The 26,211-nt window shown below is 38.4% G+C and overlaps 2 protein-coding genes across 2 annotated transcripts in view; one reads left to right on the top strand and one right to left on the bottom strand.

Moving 5' to 3' along the window:
* Positions 1 to 16,502, top strand: part of LOC139143637 (progressive ankylosis protein homolog B-like) — an 89,073-nt gene extending 72,571 nt beyond the window's left edge. The window contains exon 14 of the transcript XR_011554646.1: positions 15,819 to 16,502. The gene's annotated coding sequence lies outside the window, so the exon portion shown is untranslated. The remainder of the gene's footprint in view (positions 1 to 15,818) is intronic.
* Positions 15,400 to 26,211, bottom strand: part of LOC139143636 (progressive ankylosis protein homolog B-like) — a 30,624-nt gene continuing 19,812 nt past the window's right edge. Inside the window, exons 8-13 of the mRNA XM_070714131.1 lie at positions 21,620 to 21,712; positions 20,638 to 20,727; positions 19,488 to 19,617; positions 17,759 to 17,882; positions 17,236 to 17,335; positions 15,400 to 16,462 (exon numbers count right to left, since the gene is read on the bottom strand). Of these exons, the coding sequence (XP_070570232.1) occupies positions 16,370 to 16,462; positions 17,236 to 17,335; positions 17,759 to 17,882; positions 19,488 to 19,617; positions 20,638 to 20,727; positions 21,620 to 21,712 (630 nt within the window). The 3' untranslated portion in view covers positions 15,400 to 16,369. The remainder of the gene's footprint in view (positions 16,463 to 17,235; positions 17,336 to 17,758; positions 17,883 to 19,487; positions 19,618 to 20,637; positions 20,728 to 21,619; positions 21,713 to 26,211) is intronic.

Raw genomic sequence — 26,211 nt, 5'->3', positions numbered from 1 at the left:
AATCCTTCGGTATCGCTTTAAAGGGACAAAGTCGGCCATTTTTCATGAATTTTGTTTGATACGCGACACTATTTCTATTGATGGACAAGTTGAAAGATACTGAATGAATAGGTGACCATGCATATATTCCGTCCCGGTTTTAGACACGATAAATAAAACTATCGCGAGAAAGAATAAATGGTCATGACCATTAACTCAGATGTTCACCGCTATTAGTCTATGCACAGACAAATAGTATAGACAGACTGGAAATGCTGCATGCCTTTTGTTCCATGGTCGTCTCGGTAGACTATTGGCTTTTCATATTAAAATGAGCTTCAAAGATGTTAAACTTTTTGGAGGCTTTGTTGGTGGTTGATAATTACACGAGATTATGCGTAAAATACGACCAGATGGCATCGTACTGCCAGTCGCGTAGAAACCACAGTTACTTTGTGAGCTCTCAGGCCAGAAACACTGCTTCACGCCAATCAAAACATAACACGCCAGCAGTTTCATAAACATGTCCTTCTTTGACGCAAGTGTAAAAGATGGTATGACTGACCGTAAACCATTGAGTAAAACCAGACAGTATCGATAAAAGACTTTCAAATTTGGTTCAAACACACTCATTATATATTCATAAAAATATGAGAGGAATTTTTAAAACGGTAAAACTCACTTTCCTAAAGCTCAAAACACTCACGTTTTCGCCAGCACGTCAATTCCGCTCAGCACCACACGACAACAACAACACAAACTTTGCCGAACATACTTTCGCTTAACAATTGGCGAAAGTCCGAAAATTACCGAAGGATGCATGGTCGGCACTCTTCGGAAAAGAGAGGCGAGAGCAACCTAAGGCGAGGCGAACATGGATGGGTTACGTAACCGCTTCACGCCTTAAACAATACCCGTTGCGAATCTGTCCATGTTTGTCTGTGGTCTATGTGAGCATCCGCGTGTGAAAAAACACTCACAGTGACACGTCCTGCTTTTATGGCTCCAGATCAAGGACGCAGTGTTCGGGATTCACCTAAGCTTACTATCGATGCCGTTTGCTGTTACATTTTGATGGTCAGCTTTTGCATGCAGACCTTGTTCTTTGTTGCAAAAGAGTACATTTTTCGAAAGGGCATTTGAAATGCCTAGAAGCAGCAACAATCACGGAGTCGTTGCCGACGACAGTATTTATTCACAGTCTCTCTCGCCCACCGTGAACTATTGGCTAAATAGCGGATTGTTTTTGTCTCGTTTGTACCTCCATGTAGACTTACTTGCCCATGGATTGTTGGCATAAAAATATCAAAAGGGAGTAAAGTGAAGGAAGAAACTTCAGCAGACTGTCACGTTTAGTATTGAGGTGATCGCCAGATTGAAGCAATATACTTTGGCAACTGACGCGTACATTGTGGGTACTGCATCTTGTGTATGCCCGGTCCTCTGGTCATGACTGCGAGAATACGCCGTACGATACTGTTTCAGTATGGCGAGACATACTTCTACTTTTTTCTTATCACGTCTAAAAGAAACAAGCGTGAGACTAAAAACTTCATTCCCTAGAAATTTGATTCACTCCCGGGTATAGGTTTCAACCCAGACTTCGTCCATACAAAAATGTTCTGCAGTAGTTACTAAGCTCAGAGTATGCATGGCAGTGCTGTGTGTTACCGGCTATAGGCCTCCAGGAGCTAGTTTGGTGCATGTCTCTATACAATCTCATGGAACAAACTACTTGTCCTATGTGAAGAGATTGGACCATTCACTTGGGAAAAGTGGGGGATAAAGTCGGTGCGGCGGGGTTTAAAGAATCAGTCTTTTGTGTCAAAGGAGATCGAAGAAATAACATTTTCGATTTTTATTTTCGATTTTAAAAAACCTAAGACGGTTAAAATTTTCTTACTCAAGGGCTTCAAAATGAACCCTCATAAGGGATTGATCAGAAAAGAATTGAAAAAGTTGAGCATCCAATGTCTGTCCCCGAGGCGCATTCTACCTGAAACCATAGACAGTAAAGATGCGAGATTTCGCTTCTACTGCCTACGGTAAAACTTAAAATCCCCGTACTCTTAATTTTGTGATCTTCAGATTGAAACCTCAGTTGGTACAACAATAGCAATGGAATATATTGAGGCAATAATATGCCCCTCAGGCCCATAATGGATGAAAGGTGACTTTCCACAACATAATGTACGAGGCCAAGCCGAGTACATTAAGAAGTGCAAAATTTGCTTGACCCCATCATAGACAAGGAGAGGTACATTGTTGCTATCATTTTATAGTTTTGCCAATGCCAGGTAATTCGTAGATGTAAACATGTAGGGCCACAACACTGGATAATCGGATACATTATCAGAAATATTTCAAGGCAATGACGTCAGAAAATTCACTGGCTTGACAAAGCTGTAATGTAATTGCCAACATATGATTATTTCAATAAGTAATAATATCAATCAACGGTTTCTTAAAGGTTTAGCTTGTTGCTTTTTATTTGTATTTATAAAAAACAGGAATAAAATGCAAATCAAAATTCTTAAAAAGCATTTTTCTCAAATGTATTTGATTGACGTTGCGATTTCCACAACGTGAGACACGAATTCTTAAAACCCCATGTAGAGGGGGGACCGTTTTTATTCCTCAATTTTCAAGTTGAATATAGATCGACGTATTCATCGTAGTAAATGGTATGATTTGGAAGAACACATGAGCACAGGCTTGTTTGTAGTCCTCTATCATATTAATTAATTTGATAAGTTTTAAAGTTGCATTAATCATCATCGATGACATAGTCTCCTCTGGATCAACTGTTTATGAGAAATGTAGATCTCTTTTGGACCGTACAGTCGATGTCTATGATCGGTTAATCACTGACAACGTGCAATTGATGATGATTTGGGATCTGAGAGTCAAGTCATAAGCGCCGTTGTTTAATAGCTAAGACAGTGCATTGTTCGAATTAATACAAAAGCAAACAATATGTATTCAAATACCAATGACTTGGTTGCAGTATTTTTATTATTTTGATATGAAGGCGTTTGAAAAAAAAACACACAAGAAGCACAGTCTGACCAGTGAATGCCGATTTATTGAAATGGATCAGCTCAGATACGAAAAACAGTACTACAAATGTCTAAATGGCTGCTCAGAAGTCTTATCGGGACTTGCCAACACACAAAGTGACATCTTCATATGTGTATTATATAAACTGTCATTATACCATCTTCAAATGAGATATGTTCCGGCATGTCTGTATATTGGCTCCTGACTTGGAAAATGATCACACATCAGCTATATTGGATCGTATCATGACAATCGTTTACGATCAAATGAAAATCATTGAACAATAATTTTGTGCTAAACTGTTAGACATTTCCCAGTAATGACTCTTGGCATGAAAATCATCATAACAAAATGGCTGTTCGTCAGCCATATTGGATCGTATTGTGACACAACGTGACATCTCTGACAAATTCGTAACAGAATGATCACCAAGTAGCCATATTGGAACGAGCCGCGACAAAAGATTGCTTTCATTGCTTTGTAGCAAGTTTCACAATCGTCAGACATGTCCCAGTAATGCCTACGGATAATATCGTAACAAAATGGCAACCTGGTAGCTATATTGAATGATATCGCAATTGACATCTATATTGTACAATATTGTTCCTGCATGTTTGAGTACTGGCACGTGACGTGAAAAATAACAAAATGGCCGTCTGGCGATATTTGATCGTAAAGTAAAACAAATTTACGTTTATTAATGTTGTATCCTTATGCCGTGTTTGAAATAATTTGGTTCACACTTGTCTTTTGAATAGCTCGGAAGGGTGGACATAGACAAAGGTCCCCCCCCACCGACTACTAAAATTGATGAAACACATTTTGCTATATCTAAGCAGTGGGCTAATTCATCAAGCAAGCCACTGAATTATCAGTAAAAGTCATGAAGAGAAACGTACAGTTAATTAAACTGGAAATAGGCATAATTTCAGCGGGTGCTTTAGTCTGATTTGAAGGCTTTTAAATGAAAGTCGTTTTACCTAATGATGGGCATTTAAAGAGGAAACGCTTGCTCATTTTGACAGGGTAAGGTTAGATATAATCTCCGGACGGGTATGGCCCCCACATTGTCCATTCACAGTGATACGGTAGTAAACAGCAACACAAAATCTGACAGTGGACAGTTTATTATTAGTGAATCATCGTTTATGCAAGGATACAGTATAAACAAAAGTTATGTAAATACGCACAGCCTGGTTTAAGCATGGGTGAGTGGACAATGCCATACCCATGGGAAAATGGTCCCTTCCATATTACATTATGCAAGCTCCAAGCTTGGCGCTTTTTCCCATGATTCGAATTACATGGGCAACTTCCTGTACTATTTCTATCGGTTTTTGTAAAAAATCTTGCGAGTAATAAATGGCGAAAATAGCTTTTCCGGGGTAAGTGACCACAAAACTAGCACATATGTAAAAATCATCCTTGGTGAACTTCCCCTTTAATTTCTCATATATATGTCACTTTCTTGTTTTTATGCTTGAGGCTCTTTAAAATTTGAGATGAATTTCTCAAGATTTTGTTGATGAAAAAGGACAATCCTCGTACAACATATATATCAAGATAAACATGAGAAGAAAAAAAATATATGGGTTTATGTGCTCGAGAGCAGGTGACAATTTTCCCCAACACCAGAATGGCAAATTGTCTCCTGCTGCGAGGGCACGTAAACCCATCATTTAGACAATAATATTTTTATTACATGCCTCTTCACAGTTATTGCTATAAGACATTTAGTTACGTGGAGGGTGTTTTCAAATAATTTTACCATTATCGACCAGTATCAAGCAGATTTTAAGGAAAGTCAAAATAGCAGTGCGCGAATGGATATTTTACATCTAGCGTTAAGCGTCTACTTTGAGGTCGAAAACGTCGAAGGGCTTCGGTGGAACATGGTAACCATGGAAACCGGTCAGTACATCGTTAAACGGCCAGCTAACCCACCGGATGTTCGTATTCAAATCAATTGCACTGATTTGCACTCACATAGAGGCATGTGGTATATATATATATATATATATATATATATATATATATATATATATATATATATATATATATATATATATATATAGTTGTCACTCTACAGGCTGTTTCATGCGCTAAGCAATCATCAGGAGTGAGGATTTGGCGGGAATGGGACTGTTTATATTGTGTTGCAGGTGAGTATGCATATTCAAATAAGCGGTTGCGGCCAATGGCAAGTCAGTTATTAATGAGGAGGAATTTGCTGCGGTGTCTGCATTTTGAGAGGAATTCTGCTCGTTTGTTAAGGGTTGATTTGCTGTCTGAATAAATTATATGGAGCTTTTCTGTTATGCAAAGGTTGCAGCGTTTGGTTTTATTTGAATAGGGGGAGCTCTGTCGATAATTGACCATTTGATATCGTAGTTTCTGTTGTTGTCTTTGAGTTTCCATAAGAATTTTGAGAGTTCTGTGCTATTTCTGTGCTTTGGTGTTTTGAATGTGTACTTGTGATATGTGTATCTTTGTTTAAAGGTTGAGTCCGTGAGTCCAATGTAGTGTTTCTGATTGATGTTTGAGGTGACAGTGGCTTTGTATATTACTGAAGAGGTGAGGCAGTTTCCTGAAAGTGGACAATCGTCTTTTTTTCGGCAGTTGCACAACTTCGATCTTGTTCCCTGTCTTTATGCAGTATTTGGTTGTTGTGGGCTTTGATTATACTTCCCATGTTTGTGGAGTTCCTAGATTCTCAGTATTACCGCCCTGCAGAAATGCATTGAGTACTATACTTTGCCTGTATTGCCAGCAAACCATTTTTGTATATTATATATATATATATATATATATATATATATATATATATATATATATATATATATATATATATATATATATATATATATATATATATATATACACACAATGTATACAATGTGCCCTCCCGGTTATCACCATAATGGCTTTATGGCAACCTCTGAACTTGGGCACAGAGAGTACGGTTACACATTGTTGAGGATTGATATATATATACGCAGGGCTACTTGAAACCGTACTTGATAAAGCGAAGTGGGCAATATCACCTAAAGAACGTCCGGATTAACACTGTAACAGTGAATAGTACGTTCCAGAGAGTCAAGTTAACTGAGCCAATTTGAGACAGTGTGAGTATAGGGAAGAGTGATACCGCCGTGGTAGAATATGTGGCATGAGCGGTTCAGTCAATTATTTCAGTCTCTTTAACACACACACACACACACACACACACACACACACACACACACACACACACACACACACATATATATATATATATATATATATATATATATATATATATATATATATATATATATATATATATATATAGATAGATAGATAGAGATATATATATAGAGATAGATAGATAGATATAGATAGATAGATAGATAGAATATAAATATGAATAGATGTTTATCTGTTTGTGTGTTTATTTATTCATGATATTGTTTGTTTATGTTTGTCTGTATGTTTGTTTGTTCTTTATGTATTTGTATGCCTCTTTGTATGTTTGTATATTTTTTGTTTATTTATTTTTTTTGTTTATTTGTTTGTTTGTTTGTTTGTTCTTCCTGGCTCCCCTGTGAATAAACCACCTCGTTGTTGGTAATTCCTCGTCTATCCTCAAAGATCACCCAAATCATTAAAAATGAATAGTTTTTAAGACATCTGCCGCGTGTTTTAGAGAACGTCCATCGCGATGCATCGTTTTCCGTGTTCGACAAGACGAGCGTCGCGACGTAACTATAAACATGCACTATGATGCGACCGCGATCCCCCAGGACCGGCACAAGCCTTACGAGTATTTTATGGCGAGAGTGTCCGGCCAACACAACGCCAGACACTCACTGTACTAGCAGGGCTAGACCGGCACATACACGACATGTCGATCCCCGTTGCAGAAAGCTTTATTTCCACACAGTCCTATGGAGCTACGATATTTGTGCAGTAGCCTATACATAGCTCTGGGTGGCAGAGCTGTGAGTTACCGGCGTTACACGGCCAGGCTATATGCCGTATAACGCCGGTAACTCACAGCCCTGCCACCAAGAGGTACAGACAGTATTCAGAGAACTAGCGGCTGCTTGTTCAGTGTCAAGTCGGGCGCGTTCGCGTTCTACATGTACTACTGAAAACGTTGCCTCGAATCTAAACGGAGTGTTTTAGCCTGAGTCTTTTTGCCTTTGCCACACTCCGTTTTGAGTCTAAAAACACGGTTACGTGTGGTTCGATACGTAGCGACCGCTGCGTGGTATGCAATTTTACTATACATACCCACACGGCGGCCGCTATGTATCGAATCACACACGTAACCGTGGGCTATATAGCGGCTAGCCATCGTTTTGTTGGGGTAGGACTCCATGGTTTGGGCACAGACTGTCTATGGTTTGGGAGAGGCGGCCCTACACTGTACAGCGAGGGGATCGCTGGTCGCCGGCGTGTACTGAACTAGCGACGGGACTGCCGGCCGCTGGCTTACCACCTCAAGTGTACATTGAGGCACGCTGTGAGCGAGGGGACCGCTGGCAGCCGACGAACCACCACGAATGTTTTGCCCACTTGTAACTATTTAATATAGAATGGGACGTGTCGGTAACTTGGACGTCCATGAGATGATATTGAAGACTGAGAGACTGAGAAGCTGAGAGTTATCGCTGAAATACCCAAAATATCTTGTCCAACATCCGACTGTGATGATCCAAAACCCTCTGGCATGGCACTAAACTCTCACATCATGACGTTGAGAACATGTTAGGCTTTTTCTGTGGGGTGTTCCACTCTGTTTCATTTTCCCGAACGGGCCTCTTTTTTCTACTTTTTTTTTTTTTTTGGAACCTCTTTTTTTTTTTTTTTTTTTCTGTAACCTCGTTTTGGATTTTTTTTCAAACTGACCTCGTTTTGGTTTCTTTTCAGCCTCAACGCCAGCGCGATCTCGGTCGACTTTTCAGTTGTGACTCTCTTTCTTTTTTATGTCAGACCTAATGGTTGTGCGCTTTGTTTTTTGTAGTAGTGAAAGTACTATTTTTGTTTTTGTTTTTAAGCATTTCAATATTTTTTGTGTGTGTGCTTGATTTTTTTTTGCTTTTTTCCCTTATAATCAGCATTCATTGCACCTTTATATCAAATACACGTGTATGTACGTCAATAAGTATGGGAGTGTGGTATTTCCAAATTTTTGCGAACAGTTTATCTTCTCATTAAGGTTTAAAGAGTATTTTACAATTAAGTATTACATAACATTCTCCCCTTTTTTGCAATAATACTTTTCTCGTTTATTTTCTTCCGTAAGATTCCATCGAATTTTTATTTCATTCGAGAAAGACGGTTGCACGTCATCTTTATCTGTACAGACACATTCAAATATTAAGTGACACATATTTTCAAAGGAATGTTATTTTTATGAAAAAGTACATTAATAAAATGCAATGATATGGACGAAAGGACTTTTTTCTTTATTATTCATACACGTTTAAGACTTTATTTAGAAAGAAAATTTGACAGTTTATTTTTACTCTATGACGGTAAATATTTTTGAAACATTTGGCGCGCCGTAGTACCACCGCAGATTTTGTGTTGCAGCTGGTTTCCGCTGTGTTACCAAATTTGAATATTAAAACGTACCAGATGTCTACAGAATATGACATGTTCACTTTTGATGGGACAGTACTTTACTACGGCGCTGTCATTCGTTTCTGGAATTTGGAGACCAAGGCTTTACGAGTAAATAAAACACCCTTAATTGAGCACTCTGATTGGTCAACAACAGTAGATAGTTTTTAAATATATATATATATATATATATATATATATATATATATATATATATATATATATATATTTTTTTTTTTTTTTTTTTTTTTTTTTTTTTTTTTTTTATTACATGCCTCGTATATCGAACGTCGCGCGCTCCATAGGATTCGATGGTAACTCGTTGATGGCATCGCGGGCCGCATAGTCATCACTGGACTGAAATTGAACCGGAACTATTTTCAACTTGTAAACTTTTTGATGTAGAAATGTTGAAATTTCATGTTTTGCATAGGAAATCCAGTTTTTTTGAAAATTTTACAGAAAAAAAATGATAAACAGCATAACAGTAGTTTAAATATATCAGTGCGCCATTCCATGGTAAAAATCGTTCCATTTTTAACGGTTTATCGTTTAAGATGGAAGTTAAAGCATTTGATTATCATTTACCAATAAACCTAAATATTTTGAGAGAAAAATGTGTGTAAGAGAGGCATGTAATAAAAACATTATAGCCCAAACAAGGGACTATGTACCCTCGAGGCAGGAGACCATTTGCCCTCCTTGCGTCGGGCAAATGGTCACCTACCCTCGGGCACATAGTCCCATGTTTGGGCAATCTCCTTAAACAGATTGTAGCGCCGTGGAAAATTATAACCTAGCTGTGGAGTCTCAGCAGTAGGGGGGCGTGGTCAGCGACTCGCAGACCCTCTAGCTTGGTTCGAATTATCCACGCCGCGCTGCTACCCCACTGCGCTTCAATCTCTGTGTGGAGATTGAGATGTTTGGGCTATAATATGTATTATTCATGCAATTATATATATATATATATATATATATATATATATATATATATATATATATATATATATATATATATATATATATATTACCTTATGCACACATTACACGTCAAAAATGAGAAACGTATACGCTCATAAAAGTACACACATAAAATGCACACAAACTTTCTAAAGTAAACTGTCCGAAGTAACACAGCTCAGCTAGCCACGATTTAAGGCATGAGGTCATGATTTGTTCCTAATGGTTCATCCAGAATAATGCAACAGCTAATGTTTCATCTACTGGTACCAATGCGTGATAACCTTTCTGTTGCAGACATACCAGTTGACATGGCAAACTCTCAGTGTAAACAAGCACAACATGTGCACAACCGAGATCGGGCGTTTTGAAAACAGGAGAATTTGGACGAATAAAAACTGTAATACTTCATTTGGCCGTAAATACTTCTTCCTTTGCGATATTTTTGAGTCAAGTTCCATTTTCTTTCAGTGTGATCAGGAGGAATTCTTGCATGTATGGATAATGCTGATAGTGTAAACGTCGTGTAGTTTATTAATGAAGCTTGATTTACATAAATATTCCATATTTATGCAGGTGACAGAATGAAAAAAAGATCCGCTAAAGTCACGTTTTTCCCTTCATTGATAAGTTCTCGGTATTTGTATAAGATTTAAGCAATAAAGCACACCCAGCGACCGTACAAGAAGAGGTTTTGACCAGTTCACTTCACATATTCACTCGCTATCACTCGCGCATATATGTCGTGAACTGGTCAAAATCACATGGTATACCGTCGCTGGGTGTGCTTTTTTGCTATTATATCATAACAGTATATTGAAATTTAGGCGAGGAAGGTCAAAACGGATTTTTGCTCAAGCTGAGACCTCGCGCGTGTGCCAGCTGTGGTATATCGCCAATTACCCGCGTCTCGACCAATCAGATCGCTGCATTTGCGCCATCAATATACTGGTATGATATAATTAAGCAATTTAATTTTTGAAAGAAAGTGGTACCAAATAAAACAGTAACTGCTGTTGAAATATCGCCAAGTAAACTTGACACAATGGATTGTTGAGGTGCAAAATATCAAAATACATTAAAAACTATGAGCATGCGGTGTGTTATAAAATACCCATAACCTTGTCTTTTTTCAGGCTATAGCGCCGGTTCATTACCCCTCGTGGCCGTGTTACCAGAAACACATCGCTATACCCCTCGGCCTACGGCCTCGGGGAATAGCGATGTGTTTCTGGTAACACACGGCCCCTCGGGGCAATAAAGGGGCGCCACAGTCCTCAAGACCAGGTAATAGGTTTTTACTGTAGACTGCGGGTTCACACTATCACACTCACCCACAAAATGGTAGGACTATCAAAGCCAAGACCAAAACACCCACTCTGAGCAAGGCACTTGGAGCCAAAAACTTTGTTTGTAGAATAACAGCCATGACGTCACATACGCCCGCATCGTCACTGAAAAAGGGAAATTACAAAATACCGAGGTAAAATTTTGTTTTCCTAAGAGAAGACTGAAAAATTTGATGGTATTTTATCAGTATCAGTTGGAATAAAGTGCTATATGTGTGATAGGGCAAAATTTCAGCGGCTTCAAGACTTTTTCCAATGGACGCCATTGTCCATTTTTATTTTGATAGAAAGAATGTTAACTTCGGTGATCCTTTTCTACAGAGTAATATAAATTACACACACCTAGAACTCCACGAAATATAACACTCTTGGCCCCAAGCCGCATGCACATTATCTCAATTCGTTGGACAAATTATAAATACACGAGGCAAGGTTGACGGAAAAGCACGTGCTATTATTTCTTAGCCAAATGCGATCACTGGACCAGATCTGCGACGTATTTTTTGCAAATGGCAATTTTTGTTTTTTCTGTCAGATACGTAAAGACATTTTTGTCGAAAACTTGACATCTACAGCTGCCAGATACAGTTCCATTCATACTTTTGCCAGTAGTCACAATTTCCATCTAAAATTTACATTACATCTTTAATTATCTTTTAGACAGTGTATTCTTGCTGCTTTTATTTTAGCCAACGATGTAGGAACGAGAGCCTACATGGATTTCCACCAGTTACTGACAGAAGAACTGGCTGATATTAAAATGGTTGCATGGATCTTGCAATAGTCACTTATAGAAATTTGGACAATTGCGTGTATCGGACAAGTCTTGAAGCCGCAGAATTGCCGTAATTTATAGCACTTTCTTCTTCTCGGAACCACAAGGTCCTTAGGCCGAACAACAAGTAAACAAAGTAAGCAAACAAACAAACAAGTAAACAAACAAACAGACAGAAAGACAAAGACAAAGAAAAGTAATACAGAGGAGACGATCAAAAATAGTATTTATAGTATCTATCAAAACACTAACATGGCTAGCAGAATTGTATGTAGTACCGCTGAAGATTTTTACATTCTGTGCAATTCCTGGTATAGAAGCACTAGTTTTATTGACAAAAAATTATAGATACAGGTGGAAGAATGGTTTTACATCATAAGAAAATCACTATATGCTCTTCAGCTTTTCGAAAAGGCATATTTTGTCCAATGTACAACATTTTGATATCTGCGAGGTGCACGCACACATTCTTAATATAAGCTAGATCCCATGTCCCCCTGGTGGAGGTTCTTTGACGTTAGCTTCCGCATTATGGGCTCATCTGGAAAAGAAACAAACAGAAAACGAAAACAAATTCATATGAATAAACTTGTAACAGAAAATTGAAATAACCTTAACTCTCTATAATTAGGCAGCGCAGCGACCGATTGCGACAAAATTATATATCTAAGGAGCTTTAGTTTGAATAATTACGGCACAATTGCACGCCTATTTAAAACGACAAAACGCAAAGACATTCAACTTGCAGGAAACCCCTTGTTATAATCACATCCTTGTAGACCAAGGCAACTGCTTGAGGCACTCAGGGATTTCCGTTTCAGGATATGTCGTCGCTTTTTTGCTAAATCGCTCCGAAGCATAACTCTAGGTTGAACTTTACTCTATGTTTTTCAAACATGCGGATCCAATGCGACAGTACGCAGATGTCTTGGGAGCTCTAGCATGCTTTGTTTGTCGCAAGTGTGTTTAGTTAATATGACTTTGCAGCAAAATAGACACGTGGCAAAAATACCCTTTTAGGCCTTGCAAACTGCTTAAGGTACTCAAGATTGACGATTTAGGACTTGGTCTTATTTTGCTGAATCAGAAAGGTAAAAGCATATAGAATGGTTTTACATACAACCCTCACATATATTTTAAACTGCCGACCATTAACATTTTTCTCTAATAAAATGTAAAAATAGAGAAATTTCATTGAAGTTTAAGTTTTTGAATTAGGTCGAAACGTTCCACACTATTGATAAACACCGCCAGATTTTCAGTCTGGTGACCTCAGGAATTTACAAATTAACACCCGTTATCATTACATTTGTAGTAACGATACTGGCATATGTGACGTCATGGCTGTTACTTTACAAACAAACCAAGTTTTTGGCTCCAAGTGCCGTGGATCGAATCGTTACGGTAATCTTAGCACTGGTAGCCTTACCTCTCTGCGGGTGAGTGTCAATACCATGTCTTTTCTAGCTCTAACATACTGTATTAATGTAATGTTTTAAGGATTTAAATGCAGAAATGGGTTAGTCTATGTTAAGTTTGATTTTTGAGCTCACACGTACAGGCGCTCTCCACAAAACTGTTGGCGCAAAAAGCATATTTCTCGACAGGTGGTCTGACAAAATTATGTTGCCGTAATTAGAAAACTTGAAAAGGACCCGATGGGTGGGTAAACAACAGATACCAGAGGTTTTCTAGTCCTAACATTAACATCAACATAAACATCGGATATCGCATACTTACCGCTTGTGTTGATAAGTTGAACATGAGGCATTATTTGGAATAGAACAAGAAAAAAACTGATTTTAAAAACAGACTAAAGATACTGAAAAGTTGTAACTGGTTTAGCATGGTGTATGTTGCGGCTATCGTACTTGCAAGCAACAGGTTACGCCAGTAACGTAAAAAACTTTTTTAAGTTACGAAATAATGGGTTTACGAAATGTGTTTTTTACACTTCTAGAGTCTACGGTGCCTCACAGGGCGTAGGGGCGTTGCTGGCAGCATTTGGCGAAGCTGCCACCGCCGCGATAGGCTATGTGTATGTGAAACGTAAAAGAGTAAGTACAGTTTTTACAGTACTATTGTATCATTACATTGATGCGGCAAATACTGCAATCTGATTGGTCGAGACGCGAAAATAACCGTTCTATATTTACAATATAGCACGGTTTGAATAGGCACCAGTTCTCAGTTTGAGAAAATTCAAATTTTGACTTTCACGCCAGAATTTCAATTTAATGTTATAAAATGATAGCAATAAGCCATCTCAGCAGCGGGTATACCACTCGATTTTGACTACTTGTAGTTCACTCTATATATGCCCTCGCTATCGCTCGTGCAGATTTGTCGAGAACTGGTCAAAATTTCTCTGTATACCGTCTTTCCCTTCGTGGAACATATCACTTTAGGGATGGATCTGTAGATTAGAAGGGTTTGAACAAGTGGGAAAAATTCTGCAAATAATGCACAATGAATTGTTTTTGGCAACTTTTTGACAACTGTTTTAAAACATGTCTCCGTTCAACCGACAAATAAAAACATTAATTAAACCATAAAACTGGTTGAAAAAATCTTAGAGAGCTCAGAGCTGATTGCCAAACTTTGGGAAGCAAATGGGAATGTATGTCAGAATCATGGCTCGCAAATAATAATACCACAAATCACCTCATGTACAAAGTAGTTATATCTGTATATATCTGTATATCATATACAATTACTTCATACTTTAAGTAATATGTGTTTTATATATATATATATATATATATATATATATATATATATATATATATATATATATATATATATATATATATATATATATATATATATATATATATATATATATATATATATATGTATATACACGCGCCAGGATACTGTAACGTTTAATGCATTATAATTGTTGTATGTATGTCTGTGTCCGTGTATAGGGTGTGTCTATGCTCGAGGGTCTACGCATTGTGTTTGCACGACCGGTGTCCTTTTTTCACGGGAGATATTCTGAGTTTCGGCCTTACTCTTCAAGCATCACAAACTTATCCTATAAAAAGACGTGCGTGAGTTGTTAACTTGATTGTATTGCGTTTCTTCCACTCACAAGGAAAAGAGACGTGCAGTAGATGAAAGGACTCCACTGATGACCACCGACACGAGAAGGTATAGTTGAAGTGACTTTATGCGTGCAAATGCATATATCAATTCTTATAATCGTGCCGTAAGTTTTCAAGTGTTATAAGGTAGAATGCGCCCCGAAGACAGATATTCGGACTCTCAAACGTTTTCAATTCTTTTCTAATCGACCACTAACTGGGGCTCATTTTGAAAGTTCCAAATGAGCCCCCACAAGTGGCAGATCAGAACAGAATTGTGAAAGTTAGAGGGTCCGAATATCTGTGCCAGAGGCGCGTTCTACCTTAAGCGTAAAAACGATGTTAGTTTGTTCAAAGTAAGGCTTACTGTACCATGTCACCATTCATCTATGCAAAGGGAAAGCAAGCTGGCTGTATTTCTTTTGTTATTGTCAGCCAATATAGAAGACAAATATGTGTGTGATCAATCAGAGGATTTTAAGTTTTCCAAGTATTGAAAGACAAACATACTTTTAGCATGTGAGTGTTGACCTATGCTACAATGACATTATCAGTAATAAGCTTATTTAATCCGGCTATAAATTTTGACTGTATGAATTATGAATGCATTTAAAAGACTCAAGCATAACTGACTTTTTTTGCCTGCAACTAAGTTGCAGTCATTGATCATGTCACAATTTGACAATTTTGCGTTTTTGTTTGATTCAGGTTGCTTTTTGTTGTTAATTACAGGGACGACTGAGCCTTTCATTCTCCGTTTACTGATCTACAGTGCATTTACAAGAGACAGACCACGCAAAGACCATCTGTATCTGTGGTGTTTATACCTCATTTAATATATGAATAGTGAATAATAACATTCATTTATACATATTGTATCAATAAGTATTATTTATGCAAATTATTATAGCGATCACTCTCAATGATCGTTGATGTATAACCACGTTTAGGCACAGAGTAATATCATAGACAGTCTGATATTACTCTGTGGTTTAGGTGAACTCTTATAACCATTGTCGTAGGGAAATAGCTCAGACTTAAACGCAATGTGAAATTCTGTATATTACCAGTGCATTCTCTACATTTCTTTCGGTGATTGTGGTGGATGATTCGACCGTTAACTTGATATCGATCAAAGAGATAACTATTGATTGTTGTTTAGAGGACCCCTTGGAAGGTTACAAACCTTAGTGCGCCATTTCTCCCGATTTGCGCTTGTAAATGGGAAATCCTTCATTGTGACCAAAGTAAATAAAATATAATTGTGTGTATTGCATAACAATAATGAAAGAAGTTTGTGTAAATTCCCTTGAATTCACCATCCCTGATTTGAACACACATGATTAGAATACTTTTCAGCATATCATTTTTTGCATGAAAAAAAAATACGCAAACGATGCGTTTCAAGAACATTCGTTGCACCATCTTCTAAATTACATGGACTTTCGTACATCTGAGCATTTGAAAACTGAAGTTCCCTTTAAGGGAGCATCATCAATTAAACGTCGACATCTCTTAGGTGTAGTTGTCAAATGAATGCTGACACTTTACTCTTCATTCTGTAACATTTTTGTCTTGTGGATATCTTTGTCTACAACGTTCTCCATGGGAATCATTTCTTCTTCTGCGCCATTCTTTTTCTGGTGATGGAAGAAATACCGCGCAATAAAATTGATTTCTAACGAATATGTCAATTTTTTCTATTTTATGCTTGAGGCTATATAAAATTTAAGATCAATTTCTAAATATTTCGTTGCTGAAAAAGGACAATCCTCGCACAACATATATCATAAGATAAACTTGAGAAAAATTATATATACATATATATATATATATAATATATATATATATATATATATATATATACATATATATATATATATATATATATATATATATATATATATATATATATATATATATATTTAAGCTGATCTGCTTTTCTTTTTAAGTTATACATTTGTTTTTATGTGTAATTTATAATATTGTAACATTCAACTATAGGGCATATATATATATATATATATATATATATATATATATATATATATAATATTATGCACATATAACACGACAAAACAGAAAAAAGTATACATACACAAAAGTACACGCACACAAAATGACACACGTATGCACACACACAAGGTCACATGTCCGAAGAAACACCGCTCGGCCAGCCTTGATTGAAGAAATGGGGTCATGTTTTTTCTGTATCGGCCTGTACTTATCCTTTAACGAATAAAGCAACCTCTGGGATAATTCATTGTACTGTTTCATCCACTGGTTTATGATGACCTTTCTTTTACAGACATGACAGTAAAGAAGTTGTTGTTGGTGAAAAGGTAATTTTCCCTTGCAGAACATCTCGTTGAGTACTGCCTAGGTTATCATAGCGAAAAAATACTATACTTACTCTTTTATGTTCAACGTACAGGTAGCCGATCACGGCGGTGACAACTTCACCACAGAAAGATGCTAACAACGCCCCTATGCCTTGTGAGGCACCGTGTACCCTGGAAATGTACGGAGACAATTAGGGAACGCGGATGTGTTTTGTTCAACATATTTAGCCGCTTGATTTTGCTATTAATTTCTGGCATCACTGTTATGCTTTACCACTTGCAAAATTTGGTCCTCCCATCGGGACCGTTTCAAGTTCCCTGCCTGCTAATGAGGACAAATTGATGACCAGTCAAGTTCAAAGCCCCGCTGATATAATGAAAATATCATCGCCTTTATAAAGGGCTTTTTACATGAATAAACGTTTTGTTTATTACCTATACTTCTTGTTTGCCTTAGCTAGAAAAGTCAAACTAAACCGTAACCCCCGACTGCAGACAAACCAACTGCTGCGAAAAATCATCAAAAATTTACCGAATAAGCACAGAAGTATAATATTTACAATGTAGACTGCGGGTTCACACTATCACACTCACCCACAAAATGGCAGTACTTTCAATGCCAAGATCAAAACGGCCACTCTGAGCATGGCACTTGGAGCCAAAAACTTTGTTTGTTTGTAGAGTAACAGCCATGACGTCACATATGCTCGTATCGTCACTGAAAAGGGAAATAACAAAATGCCGGGGTAAAAATGTTTGTTTTCCTAAGAGAAGACTGAAAAATCGGATGGTATTATATCAATATCAGTTGGAAGAAAGTGCTATATATATGTTACGGCAAAATTTCTGCGGCTTCAAGACTTTTCCAACGGACGCCATTGTAGAGAGAATGTTAACTTCCGATCCTTTTACTACAGAGTAATATAAAATACACACACCTAGAACTTCATCAAATATATTACCCTTAGCCCCCAAGACGCATGCACATTATCTCAATTTGTGGACAAATTGTAAATACACGAGGCAAGGTCAGCGGAAAAGTACGAAAAGCACGTGCTATTATCTCTGTTAGATTTAGCCAAATACGATCACTGGGCCAGATCTCCAGGATTCAATTATGACCAGCGATTATGTTTTTTTAGCAAATGGCAATTTTTGTTTTCCTGTCAGATACGTAAAGACACTTTTGCGAAAAAGTTCGCATCTACAGCTGCTTCGAGATAGCTCCATTCATTCGCTAGGCTGTCGCCATTCTTTGTTTGCCGTCCGCGTGCTGGTAGGTTTTCAGTGAAAATAAAGAAAACAAACACATGTTAACACTATTAATAAAAATAGTATTTTTCCAAAGGAAACCAAATAAAAATCGAGCTTATGCTAATACACTTGTGTTTTTTTGTCTGTGTTTGTTTTTTTTCCATGGCTGACAAGTAGGTTTTTCAAAAATCCAAGGATGGCAAACAAAGAATTTTCATCGGAAAAGTCTCGAAGCCGCAGAAATTATGCCGTAATATACAGCACTTTCTTCTATTTGTAACCACGACGGCCGCAAGCCGAATAACAAGTAAACAAAGTAAAAGAACAAACAAGTAAACAAACAAATAAACAGATAGACAAAGGAAAGAAAAGCAATAAAAAGACGAATAAAAACACTAACTAACAAAGTGAATCGTGTACAATAGAGCAATTGTAAGATTATTCACTAACGAACGTAATGATCTTACTGTAGAAGCGTCCTCTGTCATGTACATTGTTGGAAAAGAGTTAATATTTTGTCCACTGTCAAAAAAGGCACCCAAGCACAGAATACCCTCTCCTCTGTCTGTTTCTGTCTGTCTGTTTCTGTCTCTCTGTCTCTGTCTGTCTGTCTCTGTCTCTTTCTGTCTCTCTTCTCTCTGTATGTCTGTCTGTCTGTCTGTCTGTCTGTCTCTCTCTCTCTCTCTCTCTCTCTCTCTCTCTCTCTCTCTCTCTCTCTCTCTCTCTGTCTGTCTCTCTCTCTCTCTCTCTCTCTCTCTCTCTCTCTCTCTCTCTCTCTCTCTCTCTCCAGCAAGATGGTTGCCATGGAACGGCTCTCCTCTCTCTATGTGTATGCCAGAAAAACAAGACCACTGTAGAGCAAAGTCATTACGTTTGTTGAGATGGAGCCTCACAGTCAGCCTTGCCTGTTTGTTGGATTGTGTGTATATCTTTTTTATATTTTTGAGTTCTTTTGGGTTGTTTTACTTATATTTTGTATTTCTGATTTCTTTCCCTGTTGATCCGTTGGTTTGTTTACTTGGTTTTTATGAAGAAATTACATGTTTGAGAAAAAGATAGTTGTGACTACCTGGAATTGCACAGAATGTGAATATCCTCATTGGTACAATACATAATTCTGCAAGCCATGGTTGTATGTTGAGTACTGTGATCAGAAATGATGTCAAAACCGTGGGAATCCAAAGTACCACAAAACTCAACTGTAAATCAAATAAAATTACAATTCATTCCTTCACCGGGGTATTTCGTGTACGTTATTATTTCGTGCTCTGAGGATATTCTAAATTTTACTTGACAACACAGTTAATGTAGAATCCTGGTAGAGATCGGTTATTCCACACGGGATCATGACTTTGGGGCTGATTTGAAATTATAATTACGCAGTGTTCTGTCGTTGAGGTGAAAAATATCGAGAGGACAAATGGCCCAAGCATGCTGGAGATACGCGGCTCCCAGGCAAAAGGTGAATTTAATACAGAGTCGACCATATGGTATGACATTTTCTTATATTGGAAAGACAAATTTTTGCAAACACACATGAGCATTACCAAATGTCCTTTGCTTTCATTTACGCTATTGCACCATCTCCATGAACTTATACCTGACGATGCAGAGGGGAAATTTACCCTTACTATTCACATTCGAACTTTTGCAAGACTTCAAGAATTATGGAACAAAAATCACGGAAATGGTACTTCACTGGGAATCATTATATGGCAATTATAAAAACCACATGTCAAGTGGTGTAACAACCTCCTACAGCAGTGAAGAAAGGCACAGAACATAAAAATTGAAGGGACATAAGCTGTAACTTGTGGCAAGTTTCAACTACCGTCTCTGACCCTAATCCGTTTGTCATTCTGAAATTTCGAGTATTATTTTTGTCAACACAGCTTGTATGTATGTAGTGATCATTGTTTATTGTTTACAAATGAATTCTAGTCTGGACTTGAATACAATTTTCAACAATAACAATGTAGATTATACTCATATACGTTATGTTGATATGCTAAATGCTTGGAATTAAATTACAGTTTACGGATTCAATGCAGAAAGTGTAGGGAAACCACAGAACAAAAGTTCTGAAAAAATAGCCAAAAGATACAGCTTATGGAGCTTTAAGGAAACGACCAATACATGTGTTACGGCATAAATGGTAACAGCGGCCTGCAGCCTTGACAGAAAGATTGGTTTTTTGGAAGGAGTGGTATGGTACTTACCGTCATTGCAAATGCTAGGCAGCATACAGTGAAGATGCGTATGTTCCTCGCTGTTACTTGGCTTGCTTGATTTCTCGAATCTTCTGGCTCCTATTTTTGGAATATGCGATGGAAGCACAAATTAAAGATAAGCCACAAAAAAGCTACACATATCTGATTCGTCATATCTTAAGGTAGAACGCACCTCGGGGACAGATATTCGGACTCTCAAACTTTTACAATTCTCTTCTGATATACCAAATGTTGGGGTTCGTTTTAAAGCTCTTGGTGAAAGAAAACTTTTCACCGGCTTAGTTTTTCGAAATTCGAAAATTTTTATTTTTCTCCATAGAGTTAACACAGGGATGGCGGCCATTTTGAATTTCTAATATCGGTAAATCTTGGGTAATTTGTTTCTCTAGTACCAAAATTTGCACGGTGACCCCCTATTTTTATTCTTGATTTTGAAAGAGAATGATTGAAAGATTCTTTGAGGAAAGTTAGAGCAAAAGTTTAAGTCTTTCCCTTTCGAGGTGCAGACTACCTTAAAACAAACTCCTGGAGGAAATCTTTGGAAATGGATAGGACGTCAATGATAGTTCAACCGTAACATGTAGGATAAAAGGCAACCAGGTTGGAATAATGCATTCATGGCATCAGAATTCACTTTTCAAAACTTTGACGTTGAAGACCTCAAATACTTTGAATTCTTTGTGTATCAATATACTGAAGGAAGAAGAATAGAAATATATACTTGTTATGTGGAACCCAAATAATGAAAATATTATCAAACGCTGCGCACAAATAACTTCGTCTATTGATATTCCAGTGAATAGATCCCCTGATGTCTCTAGCAGTATTTTTTTCTGTCTTCAGGTGTGGATGTAAGCAGGCGAACATACTGAGATACCGTAAATATTTCGTTCAAAATGGCGAGCTTTTATCGCTACAGGAACTGTTCGTAGTGTGTTACTCACCAACAGTTCCAAATGGTTAAACAAACCTTAAGAAACGCTGGAACCACCGTCTTCAATTCGTTAAGCCATCCCCATGGTACCCGTCCGACCGGATAGACCAAAGTCAATACCGCCAATTCCTGAAATTGGCAACAAAACATATTCGTATGTCATCAACATCGTTGTGGATAAGGAATGAAAAAAAAGACATTTGACCATTAGATATACAGATGGTGCTAAGAAATAATCGATAGAGTTCGGGGATGAAATATCTTATTCTTTAAACAATGGTTTACCGCAGCCCCACCCCCTGCACAAAAGTCATAAAAATTCGAAAGGCCATGTAGCAAAATATGTACTTACATTTCGCACTACCGTACCCATCAATATCAAAATTCGAAAATTAACCCAGGTCAAAATATGCAACAGGGACGGTGCATATGCTTGAGATTCGTCAGTTGATTTGGAGTGGCCATAGTGTTCTCTGAAGGTCAAGTGTTGCGTTAAAAACTAGGACATACTCAGACATCAGGAAGTCACTTTTTAGTTTACATTGTACTTCGCGCCTAGAAATTGAAAGATTTAAACTCTTGCTCAATCTTTGCTCAAACAAACTTCCATCCTTTCTCTTTCAAAATCAAGACTAAAAATTTTGGCACTAGAGAAACAAAATAATATACAATATTTTCCGATATTTGAAATTCAAAATGGCCGCCATCCCTGTGCTATCTCTATGAGGGGAATAAAATTCCCGATTTTAGCAAAACTAAGCCGGTGAAAACTTTATTTACTCCATATATAAGCTTCAAAATGTGCCCCCACAAGTGGTAGGCCAAAAGAATATTGTAAAAGTTTGAGAGTACTACTGTCTGTCCCTGTTGTGCATTCGACCTGAAGTCGTTGAGACAAGTTTGTGACCATTTACGCAAGGCAGCAATGGAACTGACTGACCGCTATACTCAGATTGCTTTCGCCAACGCATCGGAAACTTCAATGTTAAGCCACAGGTTGATCAGCTGATGTCAAGATATTTGCAATGTTGAGCTTGATCCGACGTTTTTTTACGGCCCATGGAGACGGGTTGAAATAGTTTTTACAAAAACGGAAAGCACCAATTATTTCCTCGTCAACGCATATTTCACTACTACTGTCCGACTAAATGTTAAATTAACATCCTTCAAATTGTCAAAATTTGTGTTAAGTACTTAATATTGACTTTATTCATACTGAAAGTTAACCTCAACGCTCCATGACATAGCATAGGCCGATTGCGGAATGATATCAGTCAAGTGATGCGGTTGCCATCACCCTACGTCCCCCTCCCCATCTTGCAACCAACAGTACATGAATTTAATGTAGGACTGAGAGGAGATTAATAGAATCTCACACCCCCAAGGACCTGGGATCTGATTTCTCACACGAGTTTGGGATATTTTGTCTCACACAAGCTGCAGGCGAGTGTGAGACAAAATATCCCCAACGAATGTGAGAAATCTGATCCCAGGCCCTTGGTTTGTGAGATTCTTTTTTCTCACATGACCACAAAATGCGTTAAATTCACATTGGACACGTACAACATTATCCAAAATCGTGACAACTCTGTCGTCTGCCACTGTACTCTGACCTGCTTACTTTGTAGTTCCGGTCCGTGTGTTACTCGTCGTGCCAATGGATAACATTTTATGCGTGGAATGAAAGAGACTGTTTATCATCCAATCAGAGCTCGTGTAATATTTACTGCAGAATGTGGGACGATGTCTGAAAGTGTGGGATCGATTTTTCCCACACCGTAGATCCCGCACTCCAAGCGGCCAGGAATGTGAGAAAAATGGTCGACACCAAGCGCCAAATGTAAAATAATTATTTTTACACATTAGAAGAACATATTCATACGAAAAGGGTGTATTTGCATGCATTTATCAATAAAAAACTACTATAGCATCAGTATAAATAAATCAATACAGACATAAGTAAATACATATATGAGTGAAAAAAACATACATATATGTGAACCAATTCACACAAGACCTATGAAGACAGACATATACATACATACGTGCATACGTACGTGCATACATACAAACATACTTACGTGCATACATACATACATACATACATACATTCATACATACATACATACATACATACACAAGCCCATATGCACTCATGCACGCACGCACGCACATACATACATACATACATACATAGCCCATATGCACTCATGCACGCACGCACGCACATACACACATACATACATACATACATACATACATACATACATACATACATACATACATACATACATACATACATACACAAGCCCATATGCACTCATGCACGCACGCACGCACATACATACATACATACATACATACATAGCCCATATGCACTCATGCACGCACGCACGCACATACACACAAACCCACACACTCATATACATACATACATACATACATACATACATACATACATACATACATATACATACATACATACATATATACATACATACATATACACACATACAGGATCGAAAAGTTTACATGAGGGGAACGAAGTACGCATGCGTATTTCCACTCGCACACACACACACTGCTACTCGGAAAAGTTTACATGAGGGGGAACGAAATACGCATGCGTATATCTACTCGCACACACACACACACACACTGCTCTGAAAAGTTTACATGAGGGGAACGAAATACGCATGCGTATATCTACTCGCACACACACACACTGATCCACGCCGCCCTGGAAGATATCCTATAATGCATTGCTGTAAGCCCAACGCCTAAACCGGAAATAGGCTCATTTGGCGTCAAGACACCAAGGCGAGCGGACCGGCCTCGCTCATCCAATCTTGCCGCATATGGCAAGCAATTGCGATAATGACGAATGCTTTATTTCCAAAAATCAGTAAATGACATGCTTTATCCATCCGTACTTCAGTGAGACACGTTCCCCAGTCAGTAAATGACAATGGGGCCGGGTACCCCAGGCCTCCCACAAGTATCAGAGTGTTCACCGCCCGTGGATAGCTGTGATACCGCAGCGGTCCTCGTGGCGAACGCGATCGAGTCATTGGGGTCATCGCCACAGGGACTGTGGCGATGACCCCAAACCAATGACCCGAGCGCGTTCGACACGCCACAAGTACCGCTGCGATATCACAGCTACCCCGTGGATTGTTGTAGCGAAGCCAGCAGTTTTTCTCACAGAAACAAGTTGCATAATGTACTCAGTAAAACGTTGTCAGGTACATGTAACATGAAAACTGACTGAGGTCGAAGTGACTAAGGCACCGGGATTGATTTGACCACAAACAACGACAAGAGGGTGTGAATTACTTGGGTCGAAACGGACAGGGGTCGAGGTGACCTGCTGCCCCGGTCCTCAACTGCAGGCCTGACGGCCTGGCTATGTTTACATAAGGCGTCCACATTTTAGAAAATCACTAAAAGTAGGCAGAAAGAAAGCCCCCATTACGTGAAAACGCTAGGGGTCGATAGGGGTCGGATGACAGTTTGACACATTTCGTACCATTAAGAGTCGAATGATACTACATTGACCGGGTTGACCATATGACTTTCATCAAAAAACGTCCGGGGAAAAGTGAATACATTTGATGTTTGACCAAACTTTACAAAGCATCAATTTTTCGATCAAAAATTCACGCGTAGAACTAATGAAAATTCGTAAAAAAATACCACTGCCTTGTACATCAGGCACTGAAATGTCGTAGGCGTGAAAATGAGTTTATTAGAAAATACACAGTGGCTCTTAATATTAGTTTGAAAATTCCAGTTCTCCGTACTCCGTTGCTGTCTAGTTCCAGTGGGCATACTTGGCATTCCAGACATTCATTCCCTGCTGAGTGGAGCTACGTACGATCCTGAGTAAAGTAAGCCACAGTCGTTTGGAGAGCTATTCAGCGCTGGGACTATATTCGCCCCATAGACGAGTGTGCAGAAGCGAGAAATACCCCAAGTCTGGAATGAAATGGCTATTTCGTATAGGGATTGTGCCACCATGTCATCTTCGACGTTCGATTTTACCGTGAAAAGTAGCAAGTTCATCTATCATGTAACCGTCGACCGTTCCCTAGCATTCTCAAAATTCATACCTGGTACTTGATTTGCTTCACAAACGCTCGTTTCGTGTGATTTTCGGCCGAATTCGACGGACACGTAGCTAAAACATAAGCGTGAGCAACATTCCGGTCACCTCACAGTGGACGTTGGGCACCTCCACTTTACTGACGTTAGCGCCGCGTACCCATGAGGGGTGACTGGAAGGTTGTTCATGCCTTATGTTTTGGCGACGTGTCTTCTGAACTCGGCCGAAAATCACACGAAATTCATACCTGATACTTCATCTGCTTACAAAATGCTCATTTCCTGTGATTTTCGGCTGAGTTCGAGATAAACCTGGCCAAAACATAAGCGTGAGCAACATTCCAGTCATCCCTCATGGGTAGGCGGCGCCAACGTCAGTAAAGTGGAGGGACCCAAGAGGTGACCGGAATGTTGCTCACCCCCAGGTTTTGGTGAGGTGTCCGTCGAATTCGGCCAAAAATTACACGAAACGAGCGTTTTTGAATCAGATAAAGTATCAGGTTTGAAATTTTAGAATGATAGGG

This window comes from Ptychodera flava, chromosome 11 (genome assembly GCF_041260155.1).
Source record: "Ptychodera flava strain L36383 chromosome 11, AS_Pfla_20210202, whole genome shotgun sequence".
In the NCBI taxonomy this organism is placed as follows: Eukaryota; Metazoa; Hemichordata; class Enteropneusta; family Ptychoderidae; genus Ptychodera; species Ptychodera flava.
This window is presented reverse-complemented; position numbering and strand designations above follow the sequence as displayed.